At 36.5% G+C, this 14,721-nt stretch overlaps 1 protein-coding gene and 1 pseudogene across 1 annotated transcript in view; both read right to left on the reverse strand.

Moving 5' to 3' along the window:
- Positions 1-14,721, reverse strand: part of NEB (nebulin) — a 191,705-nt gene that overhangs the window by 138,165 nt on the left and 38,819 nt on the right. Inside the window, exons 29-38 of the mRNA XM_039855663.1 lie at positions 14,443-14,550; positions 12,628-12,726; positions 11,700-11,804; positions 11,505-11,612; positions 9,263-9,574; positions 8,951-9,157; positions 6,742-6,846; positions 5,920-6,027; positions 3,806-4,117; positions 2,632-2,838 (exon numbers count right to left, since the gene is read on the reverse strand). Of these exons, the coding sequence (XP_039711597.1) occupies positions 2,632-2,838; positions 3,806-4,117; positions 5,920-6,027; positions 6,742-6,846; positions 8,951-9,157; positions 9,263-9,574; positions 11,505-11,612; positions 11,700-11,804; positions 12,628-12,726; positions 14,443-14,550 (1,671 nt within the window). The remainder of the gene's footprint in view (positions 1-2,631; positions 2,839-3,805; positions 4,118-5,919; positions 6,028-6,741; positions 6,847-8,950; positions 9,158-9,262; positions 9,575-11,504; positions 11,613-11,699; positions 11,805-12,627; positions 12,727-14,442; positions 14,551-14,721) is intronic.
- On the reverse strand, positions 2,475-2,598 carry LOC120597437 (uncharacterized; annotated as a pseudogene).

The raw sequence follows: 14,721 nt of genomic DNA on the forward strand, positions 1-14,721 counted from the left end.
AGGGCACAGTGTTCAGGTAGAAAAAGAGCATCCAGGGCTCTGAGTCTGGAAAGGGCATGGCCAGCTTGAGGGACTAAAGGCAGCCCATGTCACAGGACTGGAGTATGCAGAGGAAGGCCAGAGGATCAGACAAAAAGGGGGGCAGGGCCACAGAGGTGAGGGCCTTTTCAACCAAGTTGACAAGTTTAGATTTTATTTTCAGTTCAAGGAGAAGTTAGTAAGTGGTTTTAAGTATAAGACGGGTGTGATTTATGGTTTGTTTTTTTTTTCCCCCCTATGGATCAGTCATCTTGTTAATGTTATATAATTATTTATAATTATATAAAGTTGGTGCTATTATTAATCGTATTAAAAATAAGGAAAATAAAGCATAGAGAGATAAAGTAGTAACTTGGTCCAAATGATGCAAAATTTCTAGGTTAGTTCCAACTTCAAATTTAGGTAAAACTTTATTTACATGGGATCGAATTGTTTTATTGGATTTTATTGTTAGAAAAGCTATTAATGACAGATCTCTAAGGAAACCACTTGCTCTATTGATTTTTACTCCGAAAACTTGACATCTTACCAGTATTAAAACATTCTAAATTTTATAGTATACAATACTGAATTGAAAGAGTAGTTTTAGTATATGTGCTGCTTAAGCAAGCACAAAAGAGTAGTCGTTTTTTAAAAAATAAAATATAAGCTTTTAGGAGCCTTATTTTTAACTGTATACTGGAGACTCAAAGAATGAGAAAGAAATGTATAATGAAGTTCTTTTAGTATGTTAGTACCAAAAGTCTCATGTGGGATCTAAGAGACCTCCATCTTAATGAATTTTTATTGTAAATTGTACAATGGTGATGTTTCAAATGTGTTATTCAAAAGGGAACTTAGTGGAGTTTTAGTAAAGATATTTTATCTCTTGCTTTCTTATATTTTTATATTAATTTGTCTGTGGTTAAATTTTTCTCAATAATAATATGTCATAATATACTAGATTTATCAAATAGCTTATACATGATAGTCATTTTCTGAGCCAAACATGTCTGAGCACTATGACAACTATATTGTCTCCATTTCCCTCACAAGGAAACTGAGGTTCAAATGAGTTAAATGAAAACAAATTTAGATTGAAATTTAGGTTTGTGTAACTCTGAAACTCATTCATAATTCTAATTGGCAGTGCTTAAATTCTGGTTCTTTCAAAACAAAAAGGGGTCACTGATTTATGTTTTAAGATGGTCTGTCTGGTTTTCTGTGTGCCCCCAGGAAGGGAGTACAGATAACAGGTTAATGAGGCTGTCTATCTGAGGGATACAGAAGCCAGAACTAGGGTTTGTGGCAGCTGAAAGACAGTGAGGTGCTCCGACAGGATGGCTGAGAGAGATTTAGGAGGCTGACTCAGCAGAGGCTTTGGATGTGGGGTTTACACAGAGAGGCATCAGTGGTGACAGCCAGGTTTCTGGCTTGAGTAACTAGGTAGTAGTTGATGGCATTTGTTGGGACAGGGAAGACTTAATTCATGAGTGTACAGTTTTCCTAGCTAACTGGAAAAATGGCATCCAGTTATTCTCATGGAAAAATGAGAAGTGGCATTTCCATCAGTACAAAAGAAATAGAAAGAATCTACATCATTTATTAAAGTAGATTCAATCTCAAAACATTTGTGGGAATGTGGGAGCAGAGACTGGCCTAAGAAATAAAATCCATAGATAACCCTCAAATCTGAGCCAAGCAAAGCATTCTCCACCTTCCAATATCTGGGGCTAAAAACACAAAGTCTTCCCTTTTTTTGCTTTTTACTTACCTCTATTTTTCTGATGGAGGTATTTTAACAGAACTCTGAAATTACCAAATGAGGTGAAGCACTGGCATTGTAATTAGCCTTTGACTAAGAATAAGAGTCCAGATAGACCTGGGCTCAGAAATAATACTCCGGATGACTCTGAAAGTAACCTGCTTATCTTTTTCCCAGAGGCATCTCTGTAGATTGCCTCTCAGAACATGGAGCTACTGTGCAAATGCATTAGGACATTATTATGCCATCTCCCTGTGTAGTTAAGAACAGTTGCAACTCAGAGTAATAAATATCTTGGTTTGCAATTTAAAATAATAGTAATAACTTCATTTCATATGTATAATTGGAAGGGGTCTGCTTATGAATAGCAAAGACTCTACTTTTGAGGAAAAAAAGCAAATTTGGAATATCTTCCTTCTGCCTTCTCTGTTCTCCCTATGTTCAAGTTACAAGTTGCTTCACAAGTACAACCTTTTGATTACACCTCTGAAAGCAGTTGATTTGGTAACATAGACGTAGCCTCACATATTGAATTAAGGATGGTGGAGAGGCTCTGTCACAGGGTTATTCTTGAACGATCCTTCTTTTTTTTTTTTTTTTTTTTTTTTTTAGACAGAAGGCAACCCTTGTTTGATCTCACAGATTGCAAGGATCTTGTCAGCTTACAATCCCTTATTTTTTTTATTTTTTATGCCTACAGCACCTGGTCTTCCTACAGCACCTGGTCTCCCATCCAAGTATTAACCAGGCCCGACCCTGCTTAGCTTCTGAGATCAGACGGGACTGGGCTTGTTCAGGGTAGTATGGCTGTAGACTTGAACAAACCCTTTTGAAGGGAAACCACTTACATCACTTAGCTGCTTTGTGTTCTTCTGAGCCAAAACCATGCCCATGGAATCAGGTACACTTGTGAACTTGATGGTATCTGGATGCTGTCGATATTTCCTCTCATTCAAAGCATCGCCTGCTTTCTTGACCTTCTCAACCTCCAGAGAACCAATGGGGATCCATCCAACGCCCTTGAAAAAGCTGTTATATTCGTCTTTATATACATTCTGTAAAAGAGTAAACTCATGAGGAGATATCCTAGAAAATAGTCAAGGGATGTTTCTGAAATCTGCCACTCTACCCAAGGGAATGAAGAGCATCCCTTGCAGCATGCTCGTGTTCATAAAGGAGCTTTTGGTCATGTCTGCCACAGAGCTTCTAACCCAGAATCTGGTAATAAGAAAAGGCAGTTCTGTTGTTACAGTGCAGTATACAACACAGGGGGAATCTAGGCCACATATTTCCATGGTATCACTAAAAAAATAGTATCCCTTTCGAGAATAAATTAGGCTTCTCTTTTAATTTAACTAAAAACTCCAGAACTTTGAATTTTACTCATAATGTACACCTAGGCTATTCCTGATCTCAGTTGCGGAGAGACATTTTCATTGAGCAATAATAAGTGAACACCATTTCTTGTCTTTACAGAGGATGAGTCTTATAGAAATCTGCCTGCAGAAGAAAAAACCCTGAATATTAAAGATGCCACATAGCTCCCCATGTCACAATCAGCCATCCTGTTTCATTTTAGATGACTCATTACATGATCATACATGCATGAGAATGCGACCTTGAGTTTAAAAAAGTCAAAAATAACTTTCCTTAATTCTGAAAGAATAGAGAAGGCTCATATTTTGCATTATACATATCACCCGATAACTAAAGCAGGCCTGCCAGGAGCAACCATTTTCTCCTGCTGAGAATCAAGGTGGCTTATATACTTACTGGAATATGGTTTTATCTTTGATCCAGAAGTTAATAATGACAATACCAGTGATTACAATAGGAGCACAGAAAGCCAGCACAAACACAGCTTGTCTACCGTGCCTTTGTTAGTCTCTCGATAATGATCGTTTATTTTAAAGTACATTTTTCATATATCTTATTGTTGTATGTGAAATCTACTAAAATAGGAAGAAATGATCATCCCTTAAGCACCAGTATCTCTGGGTCTGTTCTGTTATACACACTTACATCACTCTGAATTTGATTGGCGTTCTTGGTGTGCTGGACACTCATGGCGTCAGGTAGGTATGTGTAATGATGTATCGGATGTTTGTAGTTGACATTGGTGACAACATCTTGGGCCATCTTTGCCGCTGTAATGCTAACCATGTCCCTAGGGGTATGGTAGCTGGTTTTGGTGTTCTCATAGTTCTTCTTGTATTCACGATCAGACTGCAACTTTGCCACATTCATATAGTGGACCAGCTTGGGATCATCCTGGAGGCTTCTAAAACCCACATGCTTTCCTTTTGACTTTTCATAAGCTTCCTTGTATTTATACTGCAGAGGCAGAATTTGGTTAGCAAAGTCCTAGGCATTGATAATATCAGGTGTAGCAATTATATTCAAACACAAAGGCACTCAGAACATTGTGACTTTCTGGAAGATTGTACAAGAAATGCAACCATACCTCTTCACACATATCTCAGAAAGTTTAAAGTAAAAGCATTTATTTCCATCATGGCTATGTTACAAATGAGTATCATGATAAACTCAGGACCTGTTTCTTTTCTTTGTTATTAATCCAATAGATGATTTGCATATAGAACTTTATTTAAAGCCAGCTAAATTTTCACACTTAATATAAACATGACGCATTCCAAATTCAAGACTTTTATCTTTTGGTTTTCCAGGGATGCGAATTTTCTTATTCCATTATGTTATTTCACATCATGGAATATTAGAATTTATTGAGAAATCTTCCATTTTTTTGTTGTGATTAGCCTAGTGATATGCATGCAACAGGTACAGAAGAAACTCTAAAGAGCTCTACCCGTGAGACATTTATACTCAGATCTTCTTGGGGTGGAGAGTGGAAAATATTACTGTGCTTGTTTTCTCGGGTTTACCTAATAGGGTTAAAACAAAATCTCTTGTCTTTCTAAGTGGTATCAATTTAGGTGCTGCACAGGCGGGTAGCTGGGCCTTCACCCACCCCATTTCTCAGCAGCTACTCTGCACGCTCACTACCGAAGCAACTGCAGATGAATTAAGAAACTATGGTAAGGGCAAGAACCTCTGTGAGTTTTCCCAGTCAGTAAATTCTAACCACAGAAGCTCTGCTGTCCAAAATCTCTCCCTGCTGGAATCAACGATGGGGTGTACTTTGAGTTATACTGTCCGTAATAGGTCAAAACCTCATTTTTACATAAAAGAAGTCAAATCCACCTGAACTCTACAGATGCTCTCTGCTCCTGCTTTTTAAGCACCTATTTATCAACAAGAGTTTAGCAAGCAAATGGATTATCAAGTAATCTCCTGGCGTGTTAGAAAAAGCTCTGTGCAAGTGCTTAAAAAAAAAAAAGATAATGTCATACTTTAGACTTTCACTTTTTCCTTTAACAAGAAATGTATTTCATAGGGACGTGCAAACCTTTGAGAAACACATTTTCAGTACTAGCCTTACAAGAAAAGCTGCAGAATTTTTACACTCCTATCTTCCATGTGGTCTGCACACATGCGTGGTTTCTTTCTTCCCTTCTCAAATCAAGATTGTAGCACCTGGAATAGTGTGTGACAGTGAAGTCTGTAGAGCATGGGTGCTTTTTGAAAATTTTGTTTTTTGATGATGGGAAGAAGAATAAGTATATACTTTTTTTTAATCGCAGGTGAAATGGGCATCAGTTTGCAGAAGTCAAAATTACATTCCAGAGAAGTGTTTTTTTGTTTTGTTTTTTTTTCCATTTGGCTTATAAAATCTGTACATTTTATGTAACATCTTTTCCATCTTCTTAATACAATTATAATTCAGGCAGGCATCTGAATTTAATGTGTTAGTGTCAAGGTGTTCTCACTGAAAATAAATGTGGGCTGTCAGGGAAAGTGTCAGTAAAGGTAATTTGGGCTATGAATCAGGGGAGAAAGCTGCTGTCAGATTTATGACAGCTCTACCATGTGGGGTCAACTGAAAAGAATCGCAAAATATTGAAAAAGTGACAGGTTCTCAAAACAATATTTTGCAAAGAATTTGAACGTTATTAATTCAACATATTGTTTTCAATGTGGTATCTTTTAAACAAGCTCACATTTGATTACTTTTTAAAAAGGCAATCACTCAGATTTCACCTAAAGTGTTTACTCACATCACTGGCAATGTTTCTTGATGCTTTGGCTGCAGCGATGGGAATAGCATCCCCCAGCACATTGTTGCCTTTGGCTATTAAATCATGCCAATCTCGTTTATAACAGACCTGGACAGAAAAATAAAAAGGATGTCAGCATGCATGTATTAATCAGCTAAAGTAGTTCCTCAGCTGCTGGGATTGCTTTGTTCCTTTCCAGATGTAAGCTAAAAGAATCTCCAATAGTACATGCCGTTTTAGGAAGTTGTGGTAGCAAAATGTCACACTTTGTGTAGCATGAAATTATTGACTCTACACTAATTATTCATCCAAATCTGGTGTTGGTGCATATTGAGGAGGGATACTGAGAAATCAATATGGATGCGTAGAAGCATAATAAAGGTTCTGGAAACCATGATATATAAAGACCATCTGGAGAAAATGAAGTTGTTCAGTCTTATATAAAAAAGCTCAAGGGAAGACCAGTGGTTAGCTTTAGAAATTTTAAGGTTGTTGTAAAAGAAAACAAAGGGGGCGCAGATTTCATTTATTCTTGTTTTTCTGGAGGATAACCACCTCTTCCACATGCAAAACTAGGAAAACTAAGTAGAAGTTTTAGAGAAGTAGATATTGAACCCTACATAAAAAAGAATGTTATACCCTTTAGAGTTATCCTACACTTGAAAAAGCCAACTCAAGAGGTACAGAACCACCATCATAGGATATGCTCCAATGGGGGCTATGTGGGAAACTGACCTAAATAATTATCTTCATCATACTGTAACATTCTATTATTTTTATTATCAGGTCTGGATTTCACACTCCATCGGAGACCCTACTTACATCACTTATATTGTAAGCATTGCACTTGGCCTGGAGAAACTGAGGAAGATCAGGACTCATAGTATATTTATGTTTCACATCTTCTCCTTTAGCTTTGTATAAGATCTGCAACACACAGTCACAAAAATAAAATGCATTATGGATAGTTCAAAATTGAAAATACATAAATTGTATGCTTAAAGGAGTTATTCCTAGCACTAACCCTTACTGTTTCTATTGTTTAAAAGTAGGAAAGCATTTTCTTATTTTAAAGAAGCTCGAGCATCTTGCCATCTTTAGGAAGACTCAACAACTCTGTGCATTAAAATGGAGATTTAAAAAATCATTAAGAAAATAGAAATCTTTGACTGCCAGAGATGAATAAAGAATAAGTTCAAATGTGAGACCCTAACATGAATAATAGAATTCACCAAAGTCAGAAAGTTCATTCTTTGCTAGTAGAGTTAATAGTTCTTAAGGTATTGTTTTTGTTTGTTTTTGGCTTTTTATTCTTAGAGAAAAAAAATGGTAGTTAGAATGAGTCTCTCATTTCTGCTAAAAACTTTCCAATTATAATTATATCATTAAAAGCATTAATAATTTCCTCATTATGTGAAGGTGCTTATATATAACTCCAGTATACTCAAAAGATTTATCACTTCATATATACCTGATTTTGTCATTTTAAAGATGCTTGAAAGATATCAAAGTATATAATGTTGAAATTGTATTGTATCCTCCTCTTGGTAATGGAAAAGAAATTGCTTAATTTCTAAAACTAAACCAGAACTGGAAACACAAGTAGATTTTTGATCTCTTGATTGTTCTCACATATACTTCCATTTCCCAGCATGTCTGTGTGGAATATCAAATGTAAACTTGTGTGTATGTATCACAAGGAAAGTCTGAAACGGCTGATATCTAAATGAATCCCCAAATACTAAATAATTTTTTTCTAGGAATCCAAGAGCTATCTTAACTTCCTAACAGCCTTTAGAAACCATATCTAAGCATTCATAAAATCTCACTAATTCTAACTTCTAAACATCTCTTTTCCCATTGCTATTGTCTTAGTTCAAGTCCAAATAAGCCTGTTAAATATCTGTAATAGCTTTCTAATTAATCTCCTTGCCTCTACTCTCTCCTCCCTCCAAGATAGTCTCTGTACTTTTTGCTAGAATTATCTTTTAAAACACAAACCTGATAATGCAACTCCATGGACTAAAACTGTTCAATACCTCCTGTTACCTAACCCATAACGTACAGAAATTAAATTAGCATACAAGCCCTCAATGATCAGACTACAATTCTGAATCCTTCCCTTTATTACTCCTTGATCATCATTATATTTTTCCTTTTGTCAGGAGTAAGTCCCTCCCTTGTGTGCCAGGGAAGCTCTGGTAGGTGGTCACCCACTTTCCTTGTACTTACTTAGCACGTCCCTCTCCTGTAGCATTCGTCTCTTCATATGGTAATGCTGTTTCTATATATGCTTTTGTCTTACACTCTTGTCTTTTATTCTTGTTATATCCTGCATCCCACTAATCCTCATCTATTTAGTCTTTATACCATCAGCACATAATACAGTGCCTGGCACATGGAAGGTGTTCAAAAACATTCATTCAATGAATTAATGAATGCTTTTGATGTCCCTTTAACTCTTCTATACACCGAACTTTCCTTTAGATTTGACTTTAGCCAGATAATATACATTGCTCATGGACAGGCAAACAATATATTAATCTCTACCAAGACATAAGTAAAAAGGAAAAGTCTATAATAATTGTATATGATGAATTGAGGAGCAAAATCATATACTCATGTCTATTATTTGCCTGTGTTATATATGAAAACAAAATATGAAGAACTTAATATAGAATTGAATATGATGAATTTGCCACAATAAAGTGTCTGGGATTTAAGCTTAAATTTTGTGTGTGTATGTGTGACAGGGGGAGAACTTTTTGTACCATGTCAAATTTATCCAATAACACAGTATCTCAAAGCAGTTAAAAAGGATGAGGTTTTTAAAAGGAAGGTAAAAACCTAGATAGAAGAAAAAGTAAAGATTAGCCCCAAACTAAAAATAATTGTAATTATTAATTTTAAATTAGATAAATTAATTACAAAAGGAAAAATATTGGCTCAGAAGAATAAGATAAAAAGAACTGATATTTATTTTATTAAAGCCTCTCCCCATCCTTTGTATTCTTTATTTTATTATACTCACATCACTGATTTGCTTTGTGTTTTGTTTTGCCTGGACCATAACTGGGGAGTCCATGACGCTGGTAAATTTGAGAGTGTCTGGATGTTGCCTGTATTTCTTTTCACTCAGGGCATCACCCGCCTTTTTAACTTTTTCAACATCCAGACTCCCAATAGGTATCCAGCCAATGCCTTTCATCCACGTGTTGTAGTCTTCCTTGTAGACATTCTGTAGCAAAGGGAAAAACGAAGAGTGAGCACCCCAGACAAGGGGTTCTCTCAAACAGCCTCTGACATTAGAGGGAGATTACCTTGTGGAATAAATGTCACTTACATCGCTCTGTATGTGCATCATGTTTTTAGACAACTCCAGATCCATGGCGTCGGGCAGATAGGTGTAATGATGCAGCGAATGCTTATAGTTGGCATTGCTGACAATATCCTGAGCTTTCTTAGCTGCCACAACGTTGAACATATCATGGGGTGTGCTAAATTTCGTCTTTGTCTTCTCATAGTCTTTTTTATACTCCCGCTCCGATTGTATCTTGGCTACATTCATATAATGAACCAGTTTAGGATCATCCTGGAGACTTTGGAAACCAACCATTTTCCCTTTGGCTTTTTCATAATCTTTTTTATATTGAACCTATGAGGAACAAAGGTGGGCTTATTTTAAATGTAGTAATAAGGATTTTACTGAACAATGAGACCATGATTTGAAACAATTGAGCTTCCCAGAAATTATTTTGGCAACCAAATAATTAAATATTCACTTGTATATACTTTGAAATGTAGCCAGGGTAAAATTAAAATGTTATTTCAGGCCCATTTGATTGTCTGTAGCTGCTTCTGCTACCCAAAAGAGGTTGGGGTGGGGATGTTACCATAATTCATATCAGTGACAAAGTAAAGGAAGTTCCTTCTCACTTAGACACTGAAAAGATAAATGACAACATAAATATTTCACAATCTCTACCAATTACATTGTGTGCTAAAGAAGATCTCAAATATTTGGCCATTTGATTAGTAGTAGAATTGTAGTAGTCATAGTCATAGTCGTCGTAGTAGTAGTAGTCGTAGGAATAGTAGGAGTAATAGTAGTAGCAGCAGCAGCAGCAGCAGCAGCAGGAATAGTAGAATTTTAATGAGTCTTTGCATATTCAAAGGGAGCTCTGAATAATAAAGTGAGAAGAACTGAGCTTTCTTGGGGAGACCTGGGAAGAAACCTGGGAAACTGAGAAGCAGAAATGTGAGGGAAGGTTTGTGTGTATGTCAGGGTAGGGATAGATGGAAGAGAAATTCTGGATGGCAAGGCCTTTGGGACACAGGAATTTATTAGTAAGTTGTCATGTATTTACATTGGTGCAATGTCAACTTTATTTCAAACAATCAGTAAAGTTGTGCTTGGGACTTGGGCAGAAATCAAAAGGAAGGGGCCGTGTTCCACCCCTGGATCAGGCAGAGCAGAAAGAAAAGTGAATCCAGAGAAGGGGAGCCTGGGTAAGCCAGAGCAAAACCATCATGTGCAAACCAGGAGACAGAGGTGATTGAAAAACAAAGACCTCAGAATACCTGCAGCTATCACGGGGAGGGTACCCCTCTTCCTATAGGACAACAAGTGGGGGCTTGAGTCAATTTTCTTAAATTCTCAAAGAGCAAAGTGACTTCAGTTCACAGCGGGGTTAAAGTAAGATAGCAAAAGCGAAACAAGCCAGACAGAAAACATCGAAAATCACGTGATAACACTTATATGTGGGATATAAACCTAAAAGCAACAAATGAGCAGGACAAACAAAGAGACTCATGGACATGGACTATAGACTAGTGGTTACCAGAGGACTATAGACTAGTGGTTACTAGTGGGGTGGGGGAGGAAGGGGAACGTAGACGGGGTAAAGGGAGTCAAATATAGACAGATAGGGGAAGGGTGAATTGGGTAAAGGGGATCAAATATATGATAGCTGAAGGTAACTGAACTTTGGGTGGTAAACACACAATAGAATATACTGGTGTCAAATGATAATGAACACCTGGAAATTATATAATTGTAGTAACCAGTTACTTAATTAAAAAAAAAATAAAAATAAAGTAAGATAGCAAAAGAAACAAAATTCCTAACTTTAACAGAACCTAATGACTGACTATTAAGAGCTGTGAAACTTGAGGCCAATACATTCATGTGTAGAAGCAATGAAGTAAAAAGAGAGAAAGAAAGAGGAAATTCAAATAAATTAAGAAAGTTTTGAGATAATATTTTACCATCAAAAGAGTACTATAACTTAAACAATAAGTAACTTATTTATTTCCACTAGAAGAATGACATGAATTTGTGCAGAAATATAGATGAGAATTTTAAATTAGGGTGTTCGATTAGAACTGATCAGTTAAGGTTATACAAATCTTTATCCCCAAGAAATTCAGATCGGTTTAGGGAACTTTCCTTTCTAAATAGTTTTCAATCAGAGTTACTTCCGGTCGGGGACAGCAGACGTGGCAACTTTTGGATAACAAGTCCACCCCACCCACATCTTCTAGTTACAACAGGTGACACACAGGTGACCAGCAGCTGGACTTACATCACTTGCTGCCTGCCTGGCAGCTTTGGCAGCTTTGATGGGAATCGCATCGGTTCTCAGGTCATATCCCTTCTTGCTCAAATCTTTCAAGTCTGCTTTGTACATACTCTGAAAGAAAAATGTCATTTAAATGTAACTCAGTGCTCACTTAGGAAAGGCTTATCATGCAATCAGCAGCTGAGCCCACGTGCACACCTCACTGATATTGTAGGCATTAACTTTAGCCTGAATGAACTGGGGCAGGTCCGCTGGCAGGCTGTATTTGTGAATAATTTCTTCTCCTTTGGCTTTGTAGACAACCTGAAATAGCAAAAAAAAAAAAAAAAAAAAAAAAAAGCATTAGCAAACAAACAACTAAAATAGTAAAGAGGGTTTAATGGCATAGGAAAAGAATTTCAGAGTGGATCACATTGCACAGAGGTGCTTTTTATGAAAAACTCTCTGTGCTGTCCCCATATTCACTTGCAAATATCTGTAGGCATTCAAGGTCTCATATGCATCTCACAGGGTCCTATCTTCGTGCTGATTCACCTTTGACAAAGGTCCTTTGGTAAGGACCTTTGGTAATTTCCACAAGGTGCCCCTACCTAGGTCCAGAGGACCTAGGTAGGGGCACCTTGTGGAAATTAGCACTGGAAGGTGACCCGATGAAAACAAAAAAACGTTAACCTCAGACACTTTCCTGAGCATAGGAAAGGCTAACAGGGTGAGATACACCAACCATCTATATTATGCTTTGTGGGCTACTAGAGAGCCTGAGGGGTAGATTTTACTATACAAGATTTTTATCTTGGCTCTGACTTAAAATATAACTCCATATGATAGGTGCCTATGTCCATTTTCCTGATCTTTCCTAGAAGTAGGTTCGTTTTGTTTCTTGTCATCAAGAGAAACCCATTTTAAAAGCAATGTCAAAATACTGAAAGGACTGCACAATATACATAATACTCTATAAAAATACGAAAGACACGTGCTTTATTAACGAAAATCTGGAGGAATTACACAGTTGCTCATGTAGTTGAGTCTCTTTAGATTGCATAAAAACTATAAGTGATCAATACATTTGCAATACAAACGTATTTTGTGTTATTTAACATTTATTAAAACACCGATTAACACTTACATCACTCCTCTGGGCCTGGTTAATTTTAGACTGTACTGTAATCGGAGCATCTTCAATCGAGGTAAACTTGAGAGTGTCTGGATGTTGGCGATATTTTTTCTATTTGGCAAATTAAAAAAAGAAAAAGAATGCTATTACTTTCAGTGAAAATTAATATATAAGAATCCTTGAAATTTATTTTGAAGACAGGATTTTTTTCTGACTTTAAAATGAGAAACAGGAGATTTTTGGTTGGTTTGGGTGAAAAAATGAATGAAATACAAAGGCCAGTGTTGAAAAACTTGGCTTAATCTTGGATTTTTGAGGGGCAATACAGACCAATACAACTTTCAGGAACCAGATTTTACTCTCTTAACTTCTTGCTTATGATATGGAAGAGGGCACTCTCAGCTAAGCAGAATCTAGAAACATCGCACATTTCATTTTTTAAAGATGAACAGAAAATCATGTAGGAAAATAATTTGGAATATCCTTGCATGACACTAACAAGTTCTCAGGGATGTCATTTTCCCATCACTCCATCCACAACTGAAGTAAAGAAGCTCTCTGGTTGAGGGAGGAGGAATTGAAGAATTAGGACAATAGCTAGGGATTATTAAACAGAGAGGGAGGACTTCTGCTCTGCAAGCCCTAATATGTTAATACATAGACTATTACTTAAGTGCTAAGGAGGCACATAAGAGAGAACATTGGAAGGTGTTCCAGGTGGGAGCTGGCAACTTCTAGTTACCCTAATTCCTATATTCGTCTCCATTTATTCTCCCTGCTTTTCCTTTGTGCACGTTATATCCATCTTACTTCTGTGTATATAGTAGCATCGTTCTTTCAACTTCAGACTTCTGACAACTACCAACTCAGAAGAACTTTTTTGGAAAATCTGAGTAGATAAAATGGTTTTCACCAAAAACAAATGCACTAAACAAGAAGAACAACAGAATCTTGAGTGTAGAAGACAACTCTCACCAAGTACCTCTGTCTCTTCTTTATGTAATCTAACATCTTTGATGGTGGATTCACCTGACAGTACTGTGAATGTTTTGCTCTTGGCAGAAAAGAGTCAGATAACTTGGCTGCTTTAAGACTGAAAGATCATCATTTTTTTTCCTAAACTGAATAATAACTTATATAATACTTCAGAGTTATCAAGAATATGGCATAGGGTATAATACTTCAAAAATTTCTATAATATTCATTACATGCATTATTAGTAATCGCCAAAAATTGGAAAAAATCCAGATGTCCACTAACTTATACTCAAAATGCAAGAGTCATACAAAGAAAAGCTACTCAATAATAAAAAGAAACGAATTGCAGACACACGTAGGAATATAGATGAACCTCAAAAATATTATGCTAAATGAAAGAAGCCTGCTATAAAAGAAATTTCTAGAAAAGCAAAACTATAGAGACAGAAAGCAGATGAGGGGTTGCCTGGCACTGAAGATCGGAGCGGAACTTTTTCAAGGAAACTTTTTGGAGTACTAGCAGAATTTTGAAATTCAATTGTAATGATGACTGTACAAACTATGCGAACTTCTTAAAACTTGTCAAGGGGTATACTTAAAATAAGTGAATTTTATGGTATGCAAAGATACCTTGATAAAGTCATTAAAAATATTTCTGTCATAAATGGTAAACATACATGATTTTGGTGATGTAAACGGGTACATTTATCTACCAGAATAATTTATGGTAAGTTTTTTTCCTCAGCAACAATTATTAGGGGATGAAGCTGTAAAGGAGGCACTTCCCAGGGGTTGGGGGCTTTTAACATGACACATGCACAAATCTTGGTGACATATGCTCTGGCTTTACCTCATTAAGGATGTCTGAAGCTCTCTTTGCCTTTTCCATTTCTAAGGACCCAAAAGGCACCCAGCCACAACCTTTCATCCAGCTGTTGTAGTCAGCTTTGTATTCAACCTAAAATACCAAGAGAACAGTTAAAATTATTTTGTCAGCATCATCCTTATTTGTAAAATTCTTAACATTTTACTTGAAAGGAAGTTTTTAAGATCTCTGACCAGCTTCCTTACTCCATCCATTAAGGTTATTTTAAACATATTCTTTGTGAGATAATTTAACAGCCTGTAG

The sequence above is a fragment of the Pteropus medius genome, unplaced genomic scaffold (genome assembly GCF_902729225.1).
Source record: "Pteropus medius unplaced genomic scaffold, Ma_sr-lr_union100, whole genome shotgun sequence".
Taxonomy (NCBI): Eukaryota; Metazoa; Chordata; class Mammalia; order Chiroptera; family Pteropodidae; genus Pteropus; species Pteropus medius.